The sequence below is a fragment of the Vulpes lagopus genome, chromosome 1 (assembly GCF_018345385.1).
Source record: "Vulpes lagopus strain Blue_001 chromosome 1, ASM1834538v1, whole genome shotgun sequence".
In the NCBI taxonomy this organism is placed as follows: domain Eukaryota; kingdom Metazoa; phylum Chordata; class Mammalia; order Carnivora; family Canidae; genus Vulpes; species Vulpes lagopus.
Genome location: NC_054824.1, coordinates 45,263,534 through 45,282,081, shown reverse-complemented (window position 1 = coordinate 45,282,081; position 18,548 = coordinate 45,263,534). Strand labels below are relative to the sequence as shown.

The window sequence follows — 18,548 nt, the reverse complement described above, 5'->3', positions numbered from 1 at the left end:
TAAAAAAAATGAAAACTTTTTAGCTTAAATTTGGGAAAATTAATTAGCATAGTGTTTCTTCACAGAAGCATAATAATTAATCATTAATGATTTGTTCCCATAGGAAAAAAAAACTGAACAGGATTATCAAGGAATTAACATTTCAATGGTTTCTAGAACTTTTCTACTATTCAATCTATGGATGCCCTCTTAATGTATTCATTTTTAATGACATGTGGTGATCAATGAGGCTTTAACAATTAAAGTAACCTTCAAGGTCATAAAGAGAGTAAGCCAAAGCTGCAGATAACTGACAACTTTAGAGAATGCTAACTTAGGGAGAGATTTCATGTGTACAATCTAAATGATACACATACCACATCATGCCATATGGATCCTAGTAAATGAACTGTGAAGACCCTTATGGAGCCATGCCACACTTCCCAGTTAGAGTGCTTTGAAACTTAACTTTGCTATTGTTATATCTTTTGATATATTCTGGTTATAAAAATGACCAAACTAGAAAAGATATTTGGCTATCCTTTTTGAGAAAGTTTGTTACAGAAAAATGTTACATATTTTAAAACTAATAATACACAACTTAAAAAAGCAATATACAGACTTGGCTTTTGATTCTGAATTCATTCCAATGAACATACAAATGAGAATCTACATTAAAGCAATGCATTAGTTATGCTTTGGAATTCCCTTCTACAAAATCACTTTTCATTAATAGAAGCAACTTTAGAAATAATTCTTAATAAAATGAGTCATTTTCAAATTATAAAAGGAATCTAAAAATATTTTTGAGAGTTGATTTTAGTATTAATTTTCAGAAATAGTAATGATGTTTTAAACATGTTTCTTAAAAGTGAATTCACCTCTCAGCATACAACTGATTCCTAACATCTGACTTTCCTGAGATTTTGACTCAATAAGCTAATTACATTGTGGTAGTTTACAAATAAAGAAAGAAAGGAAGGAAGGGTGAAAGAAGAAAAGAAAGGAAGAAAGAAAGGATTGATTTAGAGTATCTTATTTAGCATTTCAAAATACATTAAAATGAATCCTAATACTTCAAGTTCATAAGAATTAAAATTTATCATTCAACCACTATCTTCAATATTGCAAGTTTCTTTTATAAAATAACACTAATCTTTGTTTATTTTTACATTTACATTTAAATGCTTAACAGAAACGTTTTACAAAATCACAACCAGTATAACTTTGTTTTATCTACTTTGGCAAGACTTTTCTAGAGTGTCTGTTTTCTCTCATTAAATAATGTAATGCAATATTAAAATTAAGAATTACCCATTTTCAGCTTGTTTTCAGTATGTTTATATTAGTATAAGAGACAGAGTTCACCTTTTGGCAAAGCTAAGAGGAAAATGAAGAAGCCAGACAGATAGGATGTGAGTCAAGCTATTTCAGGTCAAATTAAAGAACATGGGTAATCAACCATTTACTTGTTAAAATCTGCATTTGTGCTGTGCTAGTGTTTGTTTCCCTAGGTAGTTGGACCTCTGTAGGACATACATTTGGATGCCTCAGAAGTTGCCACTGAATTGTCATGATTCCAGCTATAACTTCTTGCTTCCTAAGAGCATGTGTTTGGAAGAAAAAAGCCAACTCTACTTTATGATCTTGTCTATTTCTAGCCTATGAGATATTATCTTGTTTAAGAAAATATCCAGAAAATTATTTTGAAATTATTTTTTCTAAAGAGAATGACTCAGTCTTCTGTTTTTGTACTTTGAATTTTTATATCCTGGATGTGTAGTAAAATATCTAGATGTAATAATTTCCCCATAAACACACATGCATATAGCTACTATATGCTGCTTATGGTAATTTCCACATTTTCTACTGATGATCCTACCTAAACTGTCCCCTAAACTCTGAAGGTTCAGGTGATCCCCAGGTTGAGCATCAGCTGCAGAACTTCCACAAGGTAAAGACTATGTCTTGTTTAAGGAAAAAATAAACAAAAATTCTGATATTTAATTCATATATCAAGTACAACTAAAACTAGCTCTGTGTTCCTCTGCTTTGACTAATGATATAACAGCAGTAACATTTTCTGAGATTAATTTCAGTAATTTTGTAATTGGTAATGTGTTTTTTTTAATGTTCAAATATAATGATGGGAAATGTCCTACTTTAAAAGCATAATTATTTTAACTTGTGTTTTAAAAGTTTCTAAAATTGGTACAAATTTATTGGAGTATTTGTATAAATTGAGTTTAAAATCTATAACTTTAAAAATGATTAATTCCTAATTGGATTAACTGGCCCTTGCAGATTACATTTTTAAATTATTTACAAAGTTCAATGATAAAATTTCTCTCTTATTCACTATATTTTGCATTGAATGAATATATGCCATGAGGAAAAAAAAAAGGTAGGTTTATGTTACAAGGACAACATTTTGCAGGCTCTATAAATATAGTTTAGAATAAAAATGAGTTGCCTATTCTTATTTTGTTCAAGTTGAAGTAAAATCATTATTCCATTGGCATGTTTTTCTTGACACTACTGACAGTGGTTAATGAAAAGATTAATGAAATAATGTACACATTTCATTAGAGAAAAAAAAATGTTTACTTTTTAGAAAGTGGTTAAATGGTTTATTTCTTTCCTTTTCCACCTCACTGATTTTTCAGCACTCTGTGACAAAGCAATCCTGCTCTGGCTGACACATGTCAAGTCCTTGGCTTTATTATTAATGTCTTCAAAAGAAGGACAAAACTTTGATGCTTACTGTGGTAACAATGTTCTAATTGTCCTGGTTCACTATCAAAGAATGATGTCTTTGTTAATACATACATACACATGCACATATACACATGTTATTTCTTTCAGACTGTTCTGGTTTGAATGTACAATCTGAATGCTTATGTTCTCTACTAGTCAAACAGATTAAAAAGTTCAATGTTCTTAGTGTGAAGATGAAATTATTTATCATTCACAGGCACTGTGCACCCACATTTTAGGTAAGAAAGCTATCTATTGGAGGGTGCCTGGGTGGCTCAGGGTTCCAGCGTCTGCCTTTGGCTCAGGGCGTGATCCCAAAATCCTGGGATTGAATCCCACATTTCCCTCTGCCTGTCTCTGCCTCTCTCTCTGTGACTCTCATGAATAAATAAAAAATCCTAAAAAAAAGAAAGTTATATATTGGGATAATTTCAGTCATAGAAACACAATTGATGAAGAGATTATTTACAATATGTAATTTGATATTGTATGCATTTTCAAGCTCATTATAATTACTAAATAAACAGTATATATTATACATATATAAACTTCTATTTCTACTTTCTTCTTATAAGTAGCGCAGTGAACCACTTAGAGCCAAGATACAAGAAATATAAATACCATAATTCAAATTAAACTATTAAGTGTTACAGACTTTGTTTACTAATTATTTTTTTGTCTTTATCTCTAAAGGTAAACAGTTATCTTACTTCCTCTTGTAGAAATAGTTCTCATCTTGAATATTCTACATTGTTTTAACTTTCTTCCTAGGTGCAAAGTTAGAAAACCTTCTGCAGTTTGCTTTGCTATTTGGTGTATTCACATGAGTGAGTTCTAGCCAACAGAAAGTCAACAGAAGTGAGACATGATACTTCTAAGTCTGTTTCCATTAAACCATCCACCCATTTTCTGCCATGTTAACTGGAGAAGAATAATGTTTTCACTCAAAAACACACATCACACTGAAACTAATATAACTTGAACATGGTTTAATAAATTAACTCTTCAAAGATGTGGTAGGGGTTGGAAAGCCACATGGGATAGTACTGTATTCCAGGACCACAATATAATTACTCTGATACTGCTTCCATATCTAAAGGCTATTAGGAAGAGAAGAGTTATCAGAACTTGAAGGAGAAGGTCATCTGCAAAGAGTTGAAACCTTCACTAGAGAGAATAAACCAGCCCCTGGGACACTACACAAGGCCAAGGGAATATATAACTCAACATTAATTGTTTGCTTTTCAAATTACTTGCCAGTGTTCCCCAATGACTGAACCCTACAGGAAGCCGGAGGACAAGGGAGCTTGTATTATTAGTTGGCTAAACCTGCCTCAAAAAAAGATGAACAAACCAGGTGGCTTCAATAAATGAAATGTATTACTTAACAATTTTGTAGTCTTGGAAGTCCAAGATCAAGGTGTCAGTAGGGATGGTTCCTTCTGAGGGCTGTGCGGGAAAGTTCTATTCTAGGTCTCTCTCCTTGGATTGTAGAGAGCAGCCTTCATGTGTTTTTATATTGTCTTCCCTTTATGCTTCTCTCTCTGTGTCCTAATTTCTGCTTTTCATAAGGATACTGGTCATCCTGGATTAGGGCCCACTCCAATCAGTTTAACGTTATTACCTCTTCAAAGCCTCTATCTCCAAATGAAGTCACATTTTGAGATACTAGAAGTTAGGACATCAAACATAAATTCTGTAGGATCACAGTTCAAACCATTACAAGCCCACAATGTAATTTATACAGGTCAATTCTGAAGGACTAGAGAAGAGAGAAAGAAACTATACAGTGGATCTGGAGAGGTGCAGAAACTTAGAATCTATTGTGTACTATATAGCTTTGCATACTGAATTAAGGAAAGCGAATATTTCTTTGATCATATTTTCTGCTTCCCTTTCTTAAAAATTCTCCAGTGAGTCTCTATTGCTTACGATGTAGTTCACAGTTCTTATTGTGGCATTTGACGACCTATATAATCCAACTGTCACTGCATTTGCAGACCTCATCCTCCCTCGTGCCTACCTAAAGGGTCTCAAATATGCATTCCCTTCCTTTCTCCTTTGATACTAAACTTACTTAAGAAGCATCCTCCTATCATCATCTAAGAGAAACAATGTTGTTATAGTAAAGGCTTTGTATCCAATTGAAAAAGTACTGGTTAATGTGTGGGTTTCATTGGTACATGTCAGTCTTCCTAAGTTTCATTCACAATTTTTATATCCACTAATGCTTTTTTTTCAAAACTCACTATAATTTATTGTATGTCTACATGACTAAGCATAAACAGTAGCTGGTAAGCGATTCAAGAGTACCTGAAGATGTTCTCATTTGTTCTGTTTTATTTGGATCTGTACGTTTGTCAGTATAGGAGCAGCCTACCCAAAATCAAAGTGCCACAGCAACAAATTCTCCATGAGACATTTCCAGGAGAACTGGTAGAGTTATGCAATTTGCTTACAACTCAGGATGTACACTAAAAGTGTATGACTATGAAAGGAAATGAAAGGATTTTGTTGTTTCCTTTTTTTTTTAAGGCAGGGATTTACTTTTAATTGGTAGGCACATAAAAACAAAACAAAACAAAACAAACAAACAAAACACTTCAAAGTCCCATACTTGAGGAGGTTAGAAGAGCCTAATTTATGTCTGTCTTTGAATTCCAAATCCTACATCTTTCAAGAACAAAGGTGGATTATTTTTTTAAATATTTTATTTATCTATTTGAGAGTGAGTGAGAGAGACAGCAAGAGCCTGGAGAGGGGCTGAAGGAGAGGGAGAGGAAGAAGCAGATTCCCCACTTAGGAGGGAGCCCCACTGCAGGGCTCGATCCCAGGACCCCAGGATTATGACCCAAGCCTAAGGCAGAGGGTTAACCAACTGAGTCAACCAGGAGTCCTAAGAACTAAGGTAGATATTAAATAGGACTTTTCTTTATTCTAATTTTTGTTTTAAAATGGTTATTTATTTATTTGAGATAGAGCAAGAGAGTGCACAAACCAGGGAAAGGAGCAGAGGGAGAGGGAGACGTGGACTCCCAGCTGAGCAGAGAATGCTATGCGGGGCTGTATCCCAGGACCCTGGGATCATGACCCGAGCTGAAGGCGGACACTTAACCAACTGAGCCATCCAGGCACCCCTAAGTAGACTTTAAATAGGTAAAAAAATATATATATATCCTCATTATATATTGAATACAAGTTCTTTTATTGTAAAACTATATGGTATTAATATATATCATGATACATAATGACGATATGATCATGTAATATATGCAATGATGTTTATAATACAAACACATGATATGTAACATAACTAATATAAATATATGCATAATTATGATAAATATACCAATAGATATGGATGAAATGCAGCATCACACTCAGATTTGCGTTTGCCTGAGAATATATGCACCACTATCTTAGGTTCTCTCAGCACCTCATGCTTAAATACACCTGTGGTATTCAACAGTGGAGTAGCAAACGTATACCTATCTGTGCTGGTTTTTCCTTTTGATATACTACATGCTGCTGTTCATCAGCCTAACATCACAGCCTGGTTCTGTTTTCACTTTTCCTCCTTTTGTTAAAAGATGAGTAACAGCTCTAGCTAATTTCTCACCAAACTGGTTTCTAATATGTGTGCTTTTTAATATTTGCTAGTGTATATTTCACCAAACTTAAGCATTCCATATTTTCCTTCCTGCTTTTGTTAAGCTATGCAATCACACATTTCTTTTTTAAAGGGGCCATGCTGCTCTGCAGAATATCTTGTTTTTCCTTATTCTTAAAATAATGAACTCTGTTACTTTTTCATGGAGGATATTTGTTTCATTCTTTCTGAGAGCACTTCATCGTGGACTGAGCGAAACCTTGCTACTCTTTTTCCTGCAGTTCCATAAGAGCATGTGAGGAAAGATGCTTTTCTTATATTCATATTTAAGGGTAATGTCATTAACAGAAATGAGATACAAAAGTGTAGAACTAAGAATGAAATGTTTGCATACCATTTATCTTTAAAGAGTATGTTAATGGTAAAAAAATATGGTGACAGCATTCTTTAGTTAAATTTAAAATTGAAGATATGTTTTTCCTTTTTACCTCTAAAAGTATATTTTAAAGGTATAAAAAATAAAATTAATGGAGGCCCACTCTTGTTCTTTATAGATGATAATCACAGATGGGAGTATATTTGTATACATTTCCCATTACTTTAAATAAACCAATAACTTTTGAAAAAATATTTCTAAATTTAGAGAATTTAGACCAATCAACTACTTGTTGATAAAAAATTAAAGCAACAAATAGTATGCAAATTGCAAAAAGAAAAAAAAAGCCATATAACATAAAGGAAAGTGAGTTTTTAGTTGCTAAATATCCTTAAAGTAACCTGTGATAAGACTAGTGAAAAACAGGTACTCTTGGGGTTTTTGTAATGTTTTACATTGAATGTTTCTTTAAAGAAGATTTTAAATAGTATGTTGTCACTCTTAAAACACAGACCGGAGATGTTATAATAGGAAAAAAAAAAAAAAAAGATCAGGTCAGGGGGCAGAGATTGTGGTTTTAATCTTGGCTTATGTTAAAAAGAGAAACACAGGTTCAAAATGGAGTCATATAGGCCAAGTCAGCAAGCAAGAGTTAACACCTAACGTAACTGCAGTTTTAACTCCCTAGGAATGTGACATTTGACCAGTCATCATAGTCAATACAAGAAAATTTACCGTTAGACGCTTTCTATTCTCCTTCGGAGGGTAACCTTGCCTCAACAATATATTCCTTGCTAATAAATTCTCCTTTTTCTAATGCCCTCTCTCTGACTTGAAAAACTTTGCTTTTGTGTAGCTCAGCAGAAAACCCCTCTACTTGCTAGATGGGATGTTATCCTCATTAAGAATCATTTAATAAGGTCAATCAGACCTTCAAATTTACTAGGTTGAATTTTTTGTTAACATTTCCTACTGACTAACAATGGGATCTGGAGAAAGATGCCTATTTTCTTGAGCTTTAGCTTTCAAATATGCAAAATGAGTGTTACGGACTGAATTATGTCCCCTGCAAACTTCCTGTGTTGAAGTTCCAACCCCTGGTGCTTCAGAATGTGACTATATTTGAAGACAGGTTTTTAAAGAGGTAAGTAAGTAAAAATGAGATCATAAGGTTGGGCTGTAATCCAACATGACTGATATCTTTATAAGAAGAGGAAATCAGGACACAGATACACACACAAAAAAAATACGATGTGAAGACACAGGGATAAGACAACCAACTATAAGTGAAGGAGAGGGTCTCAAAAGAACCAACCCTGCTGATACCTTGATTTCACACTTCCAGCCTCCTGAATTATGAGAAAATAAATTTCTGTTGTTTGAATAATTCAATCTGTGGTACTTGTTATGGCAGCCTGACCAAATCATGGCTTTATGAATCTTACTAGGATTAAAACAGTTACATGCTTATAAAACATCTGACACATGGTAGTGTTTAATGTGTGCTATTAGCATTGTTCTTACAGCTGAAAGTCTTTCATTGGGCAGGTCATTTATAATTCTTATCTTTGTCTTATCTTGAATATGCAGCAATTCTTTTAGGATTAAGAGATCAAATTACATTAAGTTTCTATAGCATGGGTCATAAGGTCTATGCCGTAAAACATATTCATAGGTTTGGAATAGGAGCAGCCTTGCAATTCTGCCATTTCTTTAACTATGTCCTTTTCTGTAATTAATCTGTGTTTAAGTTTGTAAAATGTAGATAATAATTATACTTGTCCTTAACAATAAATAAATTCATATATGTAATAAAATTACTGCCTGACACATTATTGGTGTTTAATAAACTTTAAGTATGATTACTGTGTTTTCAATGATTTTTTGAACCGTTTTTTTAACATATCATAGGCCAGGAAAGTTTCTTCTTGTGTACTGTTTTGTTTCTTACATCACTTCTTATCTGTTTTTTTTTGAGGGGGCAAAATAAGTCTTTCATAATTTATTTTTACTGTTGCCCTAATACTCATACACCTGCTTTACCTTCAGATGATGGTAGTGTCTGCCCAGGAAAATTGTTACCTTGGTTAAAATGGCATTTCCCAAAGTGCACTGCCCCCAATGTTAGTTACTCAAGAGGTTAAAATGCTAAAGAAATATACTAAAGGATTCTGTGTTAAGAATCCATATTTTGAGTTAAGCGAAGAAAATGAGACTTTATTAAATAGCATCTTAGGGCTCTTTAAAAGCTCTTGTGCATTTTGAACAAAGGAGGTATGTGCGATGTAGCCTTTCCTTAATTTAGTCAGTAGTAGACTGTTTTTAGGTGAGTTTTCCATAAAAACATTCTTCTAGAGAATAGAATTTGGCAAGTTCTGGCTGAAGGAAGGTAGAATATCCGTAAGATCTCCAAATAACTTCTTTCCAAGTCTGTTTCGGCCTGTTTTCCTCTTTATTTGTTTTAAATAGATAATTATTATTACTAAATAATAATCTATTGTTACAACCAAATAACTTATTATAGTCTATATACTGGATTAGAACTGTGGTTAAGTATCTTAAAGCACCATTTAATTAAAAAATAGTGTAGGGAAGCAAAATACTAATATAAAGGCATTAATTCTATATTAAAAATTAAGCCTTACTATACATCAAAGGAAAATTAAGGCAAAATGTCATTTTCCCTTGTCCAGAGTGGCAAAATGATATCTGATGTTGGTGAAGGTGTGGGGATAGAGTCACCTTCAATCACAGCTTTTGGGAATATAGTAATATACATGTTCATTTTTCTATCTGGACTGTGGTATAATGAATCATTTTAATTTTCTTCTTTATGTTTTTTTCTGGATGTTATAAATTCTCCACAGTTAACGTGCTTAAGTTTGCTTACTAAAAGAAATATCACTTTATTTGTTTTTATGATTTCTCTAATTTGAAAATAATATGAAGCTTTCATGGCTTCTTTGTAAAGCTGCTTCTATAACTTCATTGATAATATAACCCCTATAACATTCTTTCCTCAGTACTATTTTAGGACATAGAAAAAAGACGGAATGGCGTGTTAAACATTAATTTGCATACAAGCTTATGTGAATACTAATCACGATAACCTTGTCTTTATAAAAGGCAAAAACAATATCCAGAGGAATTTAAGTGTTAAAGAAATTCTTTTAAATGTAAAAGAAAACAGGCGTATATTACCTGATAAGCAGTGTATACTTCTGTCCATCATCTACTTTAATAGTAGTGTTAATGCTTCTCAATTTTGCTTCACCAGCACAGAAAAAGTGATACTATAGAGAAAAAAAAAAGGTTTTCTTTAGTTTTTCACTATGAAATTAACACTTTATATTTGTATCAGACTTAGAATTTACTAATAATTTTTATATTGCTTTGGAGTCAAGGGGTCTGAAACTTAGAAAAGTGACAGTGCAATTTATACAACTAATAAAAGCTAGAATTCAAACATATAAATGTTAAAGTATCAGATACACATACATGCACCATATATGTGTATGCATACACACATACACACACACACTATGCTTGTTTCTTTACCAGTATTCTGGGGAACATATGTGAGGAAGGCAGCTTTTTCTGCTAGCCAAAAGCAACTGTTATTGGCAAATTTCCTTAGATATTACCAATTGAGCAATGTGAAGACCAGTGAATACAATCTAGAGGGTGATGTTAGTGTTCAAGGAAGGGGAACTTTAAAGATTATGGAAATTAACCATTCATTCTAAGCTTCCTGAGGCTTGTTGGGGGGTAGGTCTTTGTCAGATTACTACTAATTGAGTAATAGTTTAAAAGGGGGCAGATCATGTCTATAACAGGTACATTTGATCAGGACCCCCTGGAAATTTCACAAGTGGGCTGCAGTGGCCTATTCACCCTCTTAACAGCGTATGCCTGCATGTGTATTAGTTATATTACAGTTATTCTTTCCCAGAAAGGGACTTATCATATCTGCAAGAAATCAATAACACACATGTAAGTTAAAGAAACACAGATACATAGTGGTTCATAACTTCTGTGCATCTAGCCATATATGTGTTTGTATATCTATATACCTATATCTATATCTGTATCTATATATATTTTAAGAGGAAGAATAGGAGGAGGGCAGGGACAGAAGGAGATGGAGAGAAAGAATCTTAAGCAGGCTCCACATTCAGCATGGAGCCCAACGTGGGACTCTGTCTCACAACCCTGAGATCATGACCTGAGCCAAAATCAAATTGGATGCTTAACCAACTGAGTCACTTGGGTGTCCTACATCTAGCTATATTTAAATTGATAGATCTAAAACTTCCTACATATAATCTAAAGATAAATATTATGCTATATATTTTAAATTTACAATATTTGGCCATTGCAAAAGATTCCTTTCCTTTACAAAATTATCTACTATTAGTTGACTTTAAGAAATATGTTTAACAGTATATTTAAATATTAATAATAAAAGATAAAATGTTAAACAGCATAATCACATTTTGAGATTTTCAAAAACAAGTCGACCTACATGAACTTTGCAGGGAAAGTAGTTGCATAACATTTGGCTATACATTCTTTTCAAGCTCTGTGTAACTAGGTAAAAGTCAGTGTTTATTAAGTTCTTATTCTATACCTAGTATACAACTGATGTGACCAGAGAGAATATTTAATATTTTTAATAGCATAAATAATGATTTAGCTGTTTCTTATATATAATATTCGAAGTTCTACATTGTTAATAAAGATAGTTATTTAAACTTAAATAATAATGTACTGACCAACAGAGAGTGTGTGTATGTCTGTAATAAGTTTAGTCTCCTTAATTTGTTCAAATATATCAGAAAATGCTTATTCAGGTACTACTAAGTCTTGTTAATTCCCTATTATGTTCAGAGCTGTCAAAGTCAAATATATATAAAATATTTAATGGGCATTTCTATTATTTTTAATTGAATTTTTCTTTTATTATAAATAGCTCCTTTATGATATACATATTATGATATATAGGCTACATATATATAGTGACTATTTACTGAGTGATTGCTTCGCATCACAAATGATTAAAACACCTTGTAAGTAACAACTGATTGCTTCCTTACAAAACAAACAAAAATCTAGAAGTAGGTACTATTCTTTTATTAGCTCCATTATTTAGAAGTAGAAACTGAGGTGAAGTGGTTTGCCCCTCGCCAGGGAGGCACAGTGATTTGCAATACAAGTAAGTCTGGGGACTGGTATTTGAGTTTCAACAATAGACATTATCTATGTACTTACTTCCTTGTTATTAGAAAGAGCCAATAAAATGTTTTTAAAAACTGGTTCAAAAATTTTTTAATTAAAAAATCAAGTTTCATATTATTAAACTTTCCTAAAACTTAAATTTCCTTAAAAAAAACATTTGACTAACAACTCTGCATTGCATTTCTAGAATAGGTCTTAATTATGATCACTGTGGAAGTGCAACCATAAATATGTCTTTTTGTGAAAACTGTAACATAAATGCATTCCTCATATGATTATACTTTTAAAATAGATGAAGAAATTGGAGCATAGTCTCAACAAATCATAGTGGAACAAGGAAAATCTTAAAATCATGAAGATAGAATAACACTGAAATTTCCCTTAAATCATTCCAAGGAAGCAGCAATGTGAGCAGAAAGAACAAGAATTCTGGATTTACACAACAAAGTAAAAATTCTTTATCTACATTTCTTAAAAGAGTTCCAAAAGCATGTATAATACGAAAAACTCTGTGAGAAGCAGTTTTGTGAGATGCAGAGAGAAAATACCTAAACTTCGCATTTGATTAATATGTCCCAGACATCTTTCTACGTGTTTATATGCATGTACTTTATTTACTCGTTGTATTACATTTACATCACAACATTTATTCATTTACTAATTTGAACCTCACAGCAATCTTTATTACCCTCATTTTACAAGTGAGTAAATTTAAGCACAAAGCGCTTAAGTGACTTGCAAGGTCTCAAAGCACCTAAGTGGCAGAGCTGGGCTCCAAACTGAGTCTAGCTCTAGAGCCCATGATCTTAATGAATTTTCTTAAGATGGAGGCTGACATAGAATTTCAATTCAATAAACAATAGTAATTATTATAGACATATCAATATATATCCTTTGTCATAAAACCTAAAGAAAAGAAATTCTTTTTTTTAATAATAAATTTATTTTTTATTGGTGTTCAATTTGCCAACATACAGAATAACACCCAGTGCTCATCCCATCATATGTTCTCACTCATTTGGGGAATATAAATAATAGTGAAAGAAAAGAAATTCTACATGTCTTTTTAAACCATTGTGGTTTTAGAATTCCTCAATGTCTTGATTCAACCTATTATGAAAGTATTTTCATTCATTTGAAAGTGAAAGAAGTCTCCAATGATTCATTGTTTCATAAAATATTTTCTTCCACAGTCCCTCAAGTCTCTGGTAATTCCTCATAATGTCTCTTGGAGATGTCCCAGTGATGTCCTCTAGCTGAGACAGACACTTAGTTAATGGGAGTTGAGTCTAGGGCAGAAAAATGTACTGAAGGGAAACATTTTGAGTGTGGCCAATGTTCAATATTATGTGTGTTTTTTAATTTTTTACATTTGGTCTCTACATTTTTTTCTGCTTGTTTTAAGATTAATGGAAAATTTTGGTCTTTAGTTGAGAAAAATGCTATAGAGCAGATATCAACAAACTTTAAGGGTAAGAATGATTCTGATGATTCCTTACTGTATTCTATTTATTTTATAATTCTATTTTCTTACTCCTGTTTTACCTGTTCTATAATCAATTATAAGTTATACAAGAAAAAAAAGAGTGTTTTTATTATTCACTGAATCCTCAGAACCTGGCAAAATGATTGATAATAGATAAATGTTCAATGAATGAGTGAACATATACATGAATGAATAAAAATACTACTGCTACTAATTGGTACATCTGGCTGATATTTACTAATGGCATCAGACTTTGTACTAAATGATATATATGAGTTATATTACTTAAGAAAGATGATCATTTAAAGAAAATCAAACTGGAATATGGCTTATTTAATTTATAAGGTATAACTCACTGTTTCAGGGAAATTCACAAATTTAAATCATATCAGAAAAGAAATGGTAGATAAAAATACAGTATTATGTTTCATATATTACTCTGTGTTGAGTTAATTGGCTTACTGCCAATTGATGCCAAGTGATGAGTTTGATGACTTCCTAAATCTGGGTATTTACAAGAATATGAGTTGATTTGTTAAGGCAGAATGGTGTTGAAAGAAGAGCAAACACTTTCAACTCAGAGTTGGCTTTATAACCTAGTGTTTGGTAGCTTTATGATCTTGGATTTTTAAAAAGGGTCGTTATAAGACTACCGTGTGTTAAATCCATATCTCAAAGTTTTTGATCTCAGAAACTCTTTGTGCTCTTAAAAATTACTGAGGACCCCAAAGAGTTTTTGTTTACCGGGTTATGTTTGTCAATAATTATAATGTTAAATTTTATTTATTTTTATTTTTTAAAGATTTTATTTATTCATAAGAGACACAGAGAGAGAGAGAGAGGCAGAGACACAGGCAGAGGGAGAAGAAGGAGCCTCAAGGAGGGGAGCCTGATGTGGGACTCAATCCTGGAATTCCAGGACCATGCCCCTTTAACATTATGGGATAATGTTAAAATTTAAAACAGACATTTTTAAAATACAAAAATGTGTAAGTACACATTACATTAATGATCAGAAAGATTACATCTCACATGAAATGAAGTCTCTGAAGAATTCCACTCTTCACTTATGAGAATAAGAGTGAAAAAGGCAAATAACAGTATTTTTATGAAAGTAGTTTTTCCCTTAAGGATTGTCTGAAAAAATTTTAGGGCTCCCCAGATCACATCTTCCATTAAAGATATAAAAAAAATGGTGGCAATTTCTATCATTGGGATACTTGGAAACACCACAGTGGAAAAAAGGTTAAAAACAGAGAATTAAAGCTTTTTAAAATACTCTATTTTGTTATATAAATATTGAACACAAAATTACAAAAACATAACACACAGACTACTGGTGGTTATAAAAGACATATTTAAGATAAAATTTTGAGAATCACCACTAAAGAATCAGAACTTTCTAAAATTCCTTTAAATGAAATAAATGTAGTAACTTACCTGTAAAGTACCATTTTCAATAAATAATTGAATTAAAAACCCATCTACTGAATCTGAGTCTTGCTTGAGATACAGCAGGAGTCCATAGGAGTTGAAGGTCTGAAATTCTAGTGATATGCTATTTTGTGGATTTAACAACACTTTCTGAAATTCTAGATATGAATCTCCATAATAACAAGCACAGTTGAAATCTGTGGAGTCAGAAAGAAAATACAATTTAGGTTGGAGTTGAATATTCAATAGTTGGGTTCACATTAACATTAGCATAATATCTTCTGAAGTGGCTCATACTTGACTTTTTTCTGCCTGCTACAAGCCTGGGTACCAGTTTCCTCTGCCATAGTCACAGTGCTTTATCATAATTTCTATATACTGGGGGCTTCGTGATCAAATCTCACTGGAAGGCAGGAGTATCTAGATGACTAATCTTCAACAGTGCATTCAGCTATACTTTATGTTACAGGTCAACAGAAATTGGAACATTTTCTAAAGAAGTTCTTATTCACTGTATATATAACATGTTGGTACCAAATTATGATTTATGTCATTACTGTTAATTTAATTGAGTAGTTTTTGAAGGTTGATAAGAGATTATTGAGAAGTAAAGGAATTGTCATCTTTTTGTAGCAACACTATTTTAACTGAACTTCCTTAAAAATGATCACTCCCTTGTTCTTTTTTTCCTCATCTTCTGAATGATTCTATTTTAATTAGCCTTAATCTTTGAAATGAAATATAGACACTTCGAGTAAAATATCTGGACAATTTACATTTCTTAAATTTATAAATAGGTGATTAATGATACCTAGTTAGTTTACTCCTTTAATGTTACTTTCCATTATTAAAATTTGCTTGTTTGATTAAAAAGTTGACTGATTGATGATATTTCTGTAACAATAGATATGAGTTATCTCCTTTGCTTCTTCCCTTCTGCTCCTCCTTTTGGGATAAATACACAAACTCCCTTTAGAATTTCTAATGTTTTATTCTCTTACAATTAATACAAATGATTATTCATGAAACTTTTAGTTTGCTGCCCACCATAAGATAACACTCTTTTTTTAAAATCTGTACTTTAAATCTTCTACAGAGTTTATACCCTATGTGGAGTGTTTTTTATTTTAAGTTTTCAACAGTTTTCAAAATATTGTGTTATATATTCAAACTTGTAAAACACTCTAACGAAATAATCAGCTAAACTTCAAAGAGTTTCTTCTTTCAACTAGAAACAAGAAATTTCAAAATACTTCCCGAAAAGTGTACTTTATAGACATAAAAGCATATGAGGTTTTTTTTTAATAAAAAAATTCATTGGTGAAGGTGGCTCAAAGATGGAAAATATTATCAATGTGTATTTAATTTTGATAACTGCTTCAATTGTTATGTGACATAAACAGATATTTATTCATTATAGAGTTTAATAATGATGCTGCCTGCATAGTGCAATAAAGTTTCACATATTAAGTAATTTTAAAAGGTTTCAGACACTTATTTGAATGAATTGGGAATGGAGACAAATAGCCATTTGATTTAAAGTTCAAAATGTCAAAGAGCATGAACTATTTTCAGACGAAAACTAGTATTACATGAATAGACCCAACATTGGTGAAAGGAAGAAACTACTATTTATTTTTAAGGACTTTGGAAAGATACAATCCAAATGACAATAGCAAACTCAATTTTAATTTCATTGTTTTGTCTTTTTATGGACTAATTTTTAAAACTTAAGTTGTTTTGTCATTATGTGACTAGTGCTTTACATGAAAACCTACACATGCACCCATTTGTAAGGTATATGAGGTCAAGAGCCATATATGTTTGGTAAACCTACACATGCACCCATTTGTAAGGTATATGAGGTCAAGAGCCATATATGTTTGGTTCATCATTCTGTGCCAAGTGCTTGATTTTCTTAAGCTTGTGAAACCATACTATCTCTTATAAAAACTATAACTTTTGTTTAAATGTATTGAGAAAATTGAATTGTGTTTTGTTTGGATAAAGAAAATCATGAAATATTTTAAATAAAGCCATAGTTATTTGACCATATATCTAGTGTTTCCTATTCACATGCATGAATACAGATTTTATTTTACATTTTTAGCAAAGACAATCAAATAAAAAGAGTGGTGACAGTAAGCACTGAAGTTTTTTGAAGCAAGAGTAAGTGTAGAGGCTATTTCCAGTAATGATGTACTAGAGTAACATAATTCAACACATTTTTCATTATCTACAATTAAATAAGTTCCTGCCTTTCAGTTTTCATTTTTTCAAAAAGAAGAATTTACCTGAATTGTATATCCTCACATTATAATTATAGCTTTGAGTGAGTTTGTATGCTTTTGGGACATATAACCAGAAAGCCCAATTCAAGGTAGCTTCAGAAATAAAGAAATTCAATGGCTTAAGTAAAAGCAACTTCAAGAATAACGTGGGCTTTCAGATGGACTCTAAAAAGCTCAGTTCATTCCTCAGAGGAGACCTAGATTTGCTCTGTCCCTCCATTCTGCTATTCACATGGGAATTTCTAAGCAGCCTTGTCTTCTTCTGATTCTAATATGGTGGGCAGTGGTAGTTTAAATGACATACTTCCACATTTGTGTCCAATCGCTCAGTTTCCTATGTTTTCAAGAAAGGAAGAATTTTCCCAAGTATAGAATGAACCTTTCCTAGCAGTTAACTGACTAGACCTGGTCACTGATTCTACTGTGGAGGGTGGAGTAAATTTCTATTAAGACCTGGGGGGAGGAATTCATAGTGAACAAAATTTGTATTCTGCTTGGAAGAATACTAAAAATCTAATCCCAGTATTTCCCCAGATTCATGCCATATTTCCTGGCTAATAATAGCTGACTGTCAGATTCAAAGACTCAAAGTACTCTATTACATGTCCAAGCTAGAACTTCCAATTTCCTGCGTCTGCTGCTCCCTTCTGAGATGATAGTTCTTGCCTTCATTTCCAATAGCACATACGGAGTACAAGGATGATTCTAGCCATACACAAAACATATTTAAAATGTAATTGTTGCTAGGTGGAGAGTTGCCAAAAATTTTTTGACACCTAATTATTTTATTTTCCAGTGCATACTGACCCACAACCATTCCCACTACATGAAGGTAAAGTAAATTTTAAAGCAATTTTAGTGAAAAATAAGAAGTCAATAACCCTCCCCTCCCTTACTGTACAAAGGAGGGTTTTAAATAGATTAGAAGATCTTGTGTTTTGAGGCATATATGAACTGAGGCATATATGAACATTTAAGTTAGAATAAAATAAAACTCATGTGTATAATATCCAATTCTTTGATAAGTTATAAACAATTACTCCAGCAGTATATTTTCCTTTTAATAAAATGTGTAATTCTTAAAAGTACAGGATCCTCAGCCTGAGACTTTTTGTTTGTTTGTTTGTTTCTTGGTTAGTAGATCACAAAATACTAAATAGATTTTAAGTAACAGACTCTTTTTCATTGTTAGTGTTCTATACGTAAGGTTAAATGTGAAAACTGGAATCTTTTGGAAAAATTGAATACCAAGCTTATCTACAAGGTAGTTTGATAATGACTTTATAATGACTGAATAGTTTAAATAAAGGACATGTATTATTTAACCGTACTTTCAATAAATTATTGTTAATACCAGTGCAATCCATGAATAATTGT

The 18,548-nt window shown here is 32.1% G+C and overlaps 1 protein-coding gene across 1 annotated transcript in view; it reads right to left on the bottom strand.

The window, feature by feature from the left end:
• EYS (eyes shut homolog) overlaps positions 1-18,548 on the bottom strand; it is a 1,534,343-nt gene that overhangs the window by 573,680 nt on the left and 942,115 nt on the right. The window contains exons 24-25 of the mRNA XM_041742712.1: positions 14,887-15,077; positions 9,924-10,015 (exon numbers count right to left, since the gene is read on the bottom strand). Of these exons, the coding sequence (XP_041598646.1) occupies positions 9,924-10,015; positions 14,887-15,077 (283 nt within the window). The remainder of the gene's footprint in view (positions 1-9,923; positions 10,016-14,886; positions 15,078-18,548) is intronic.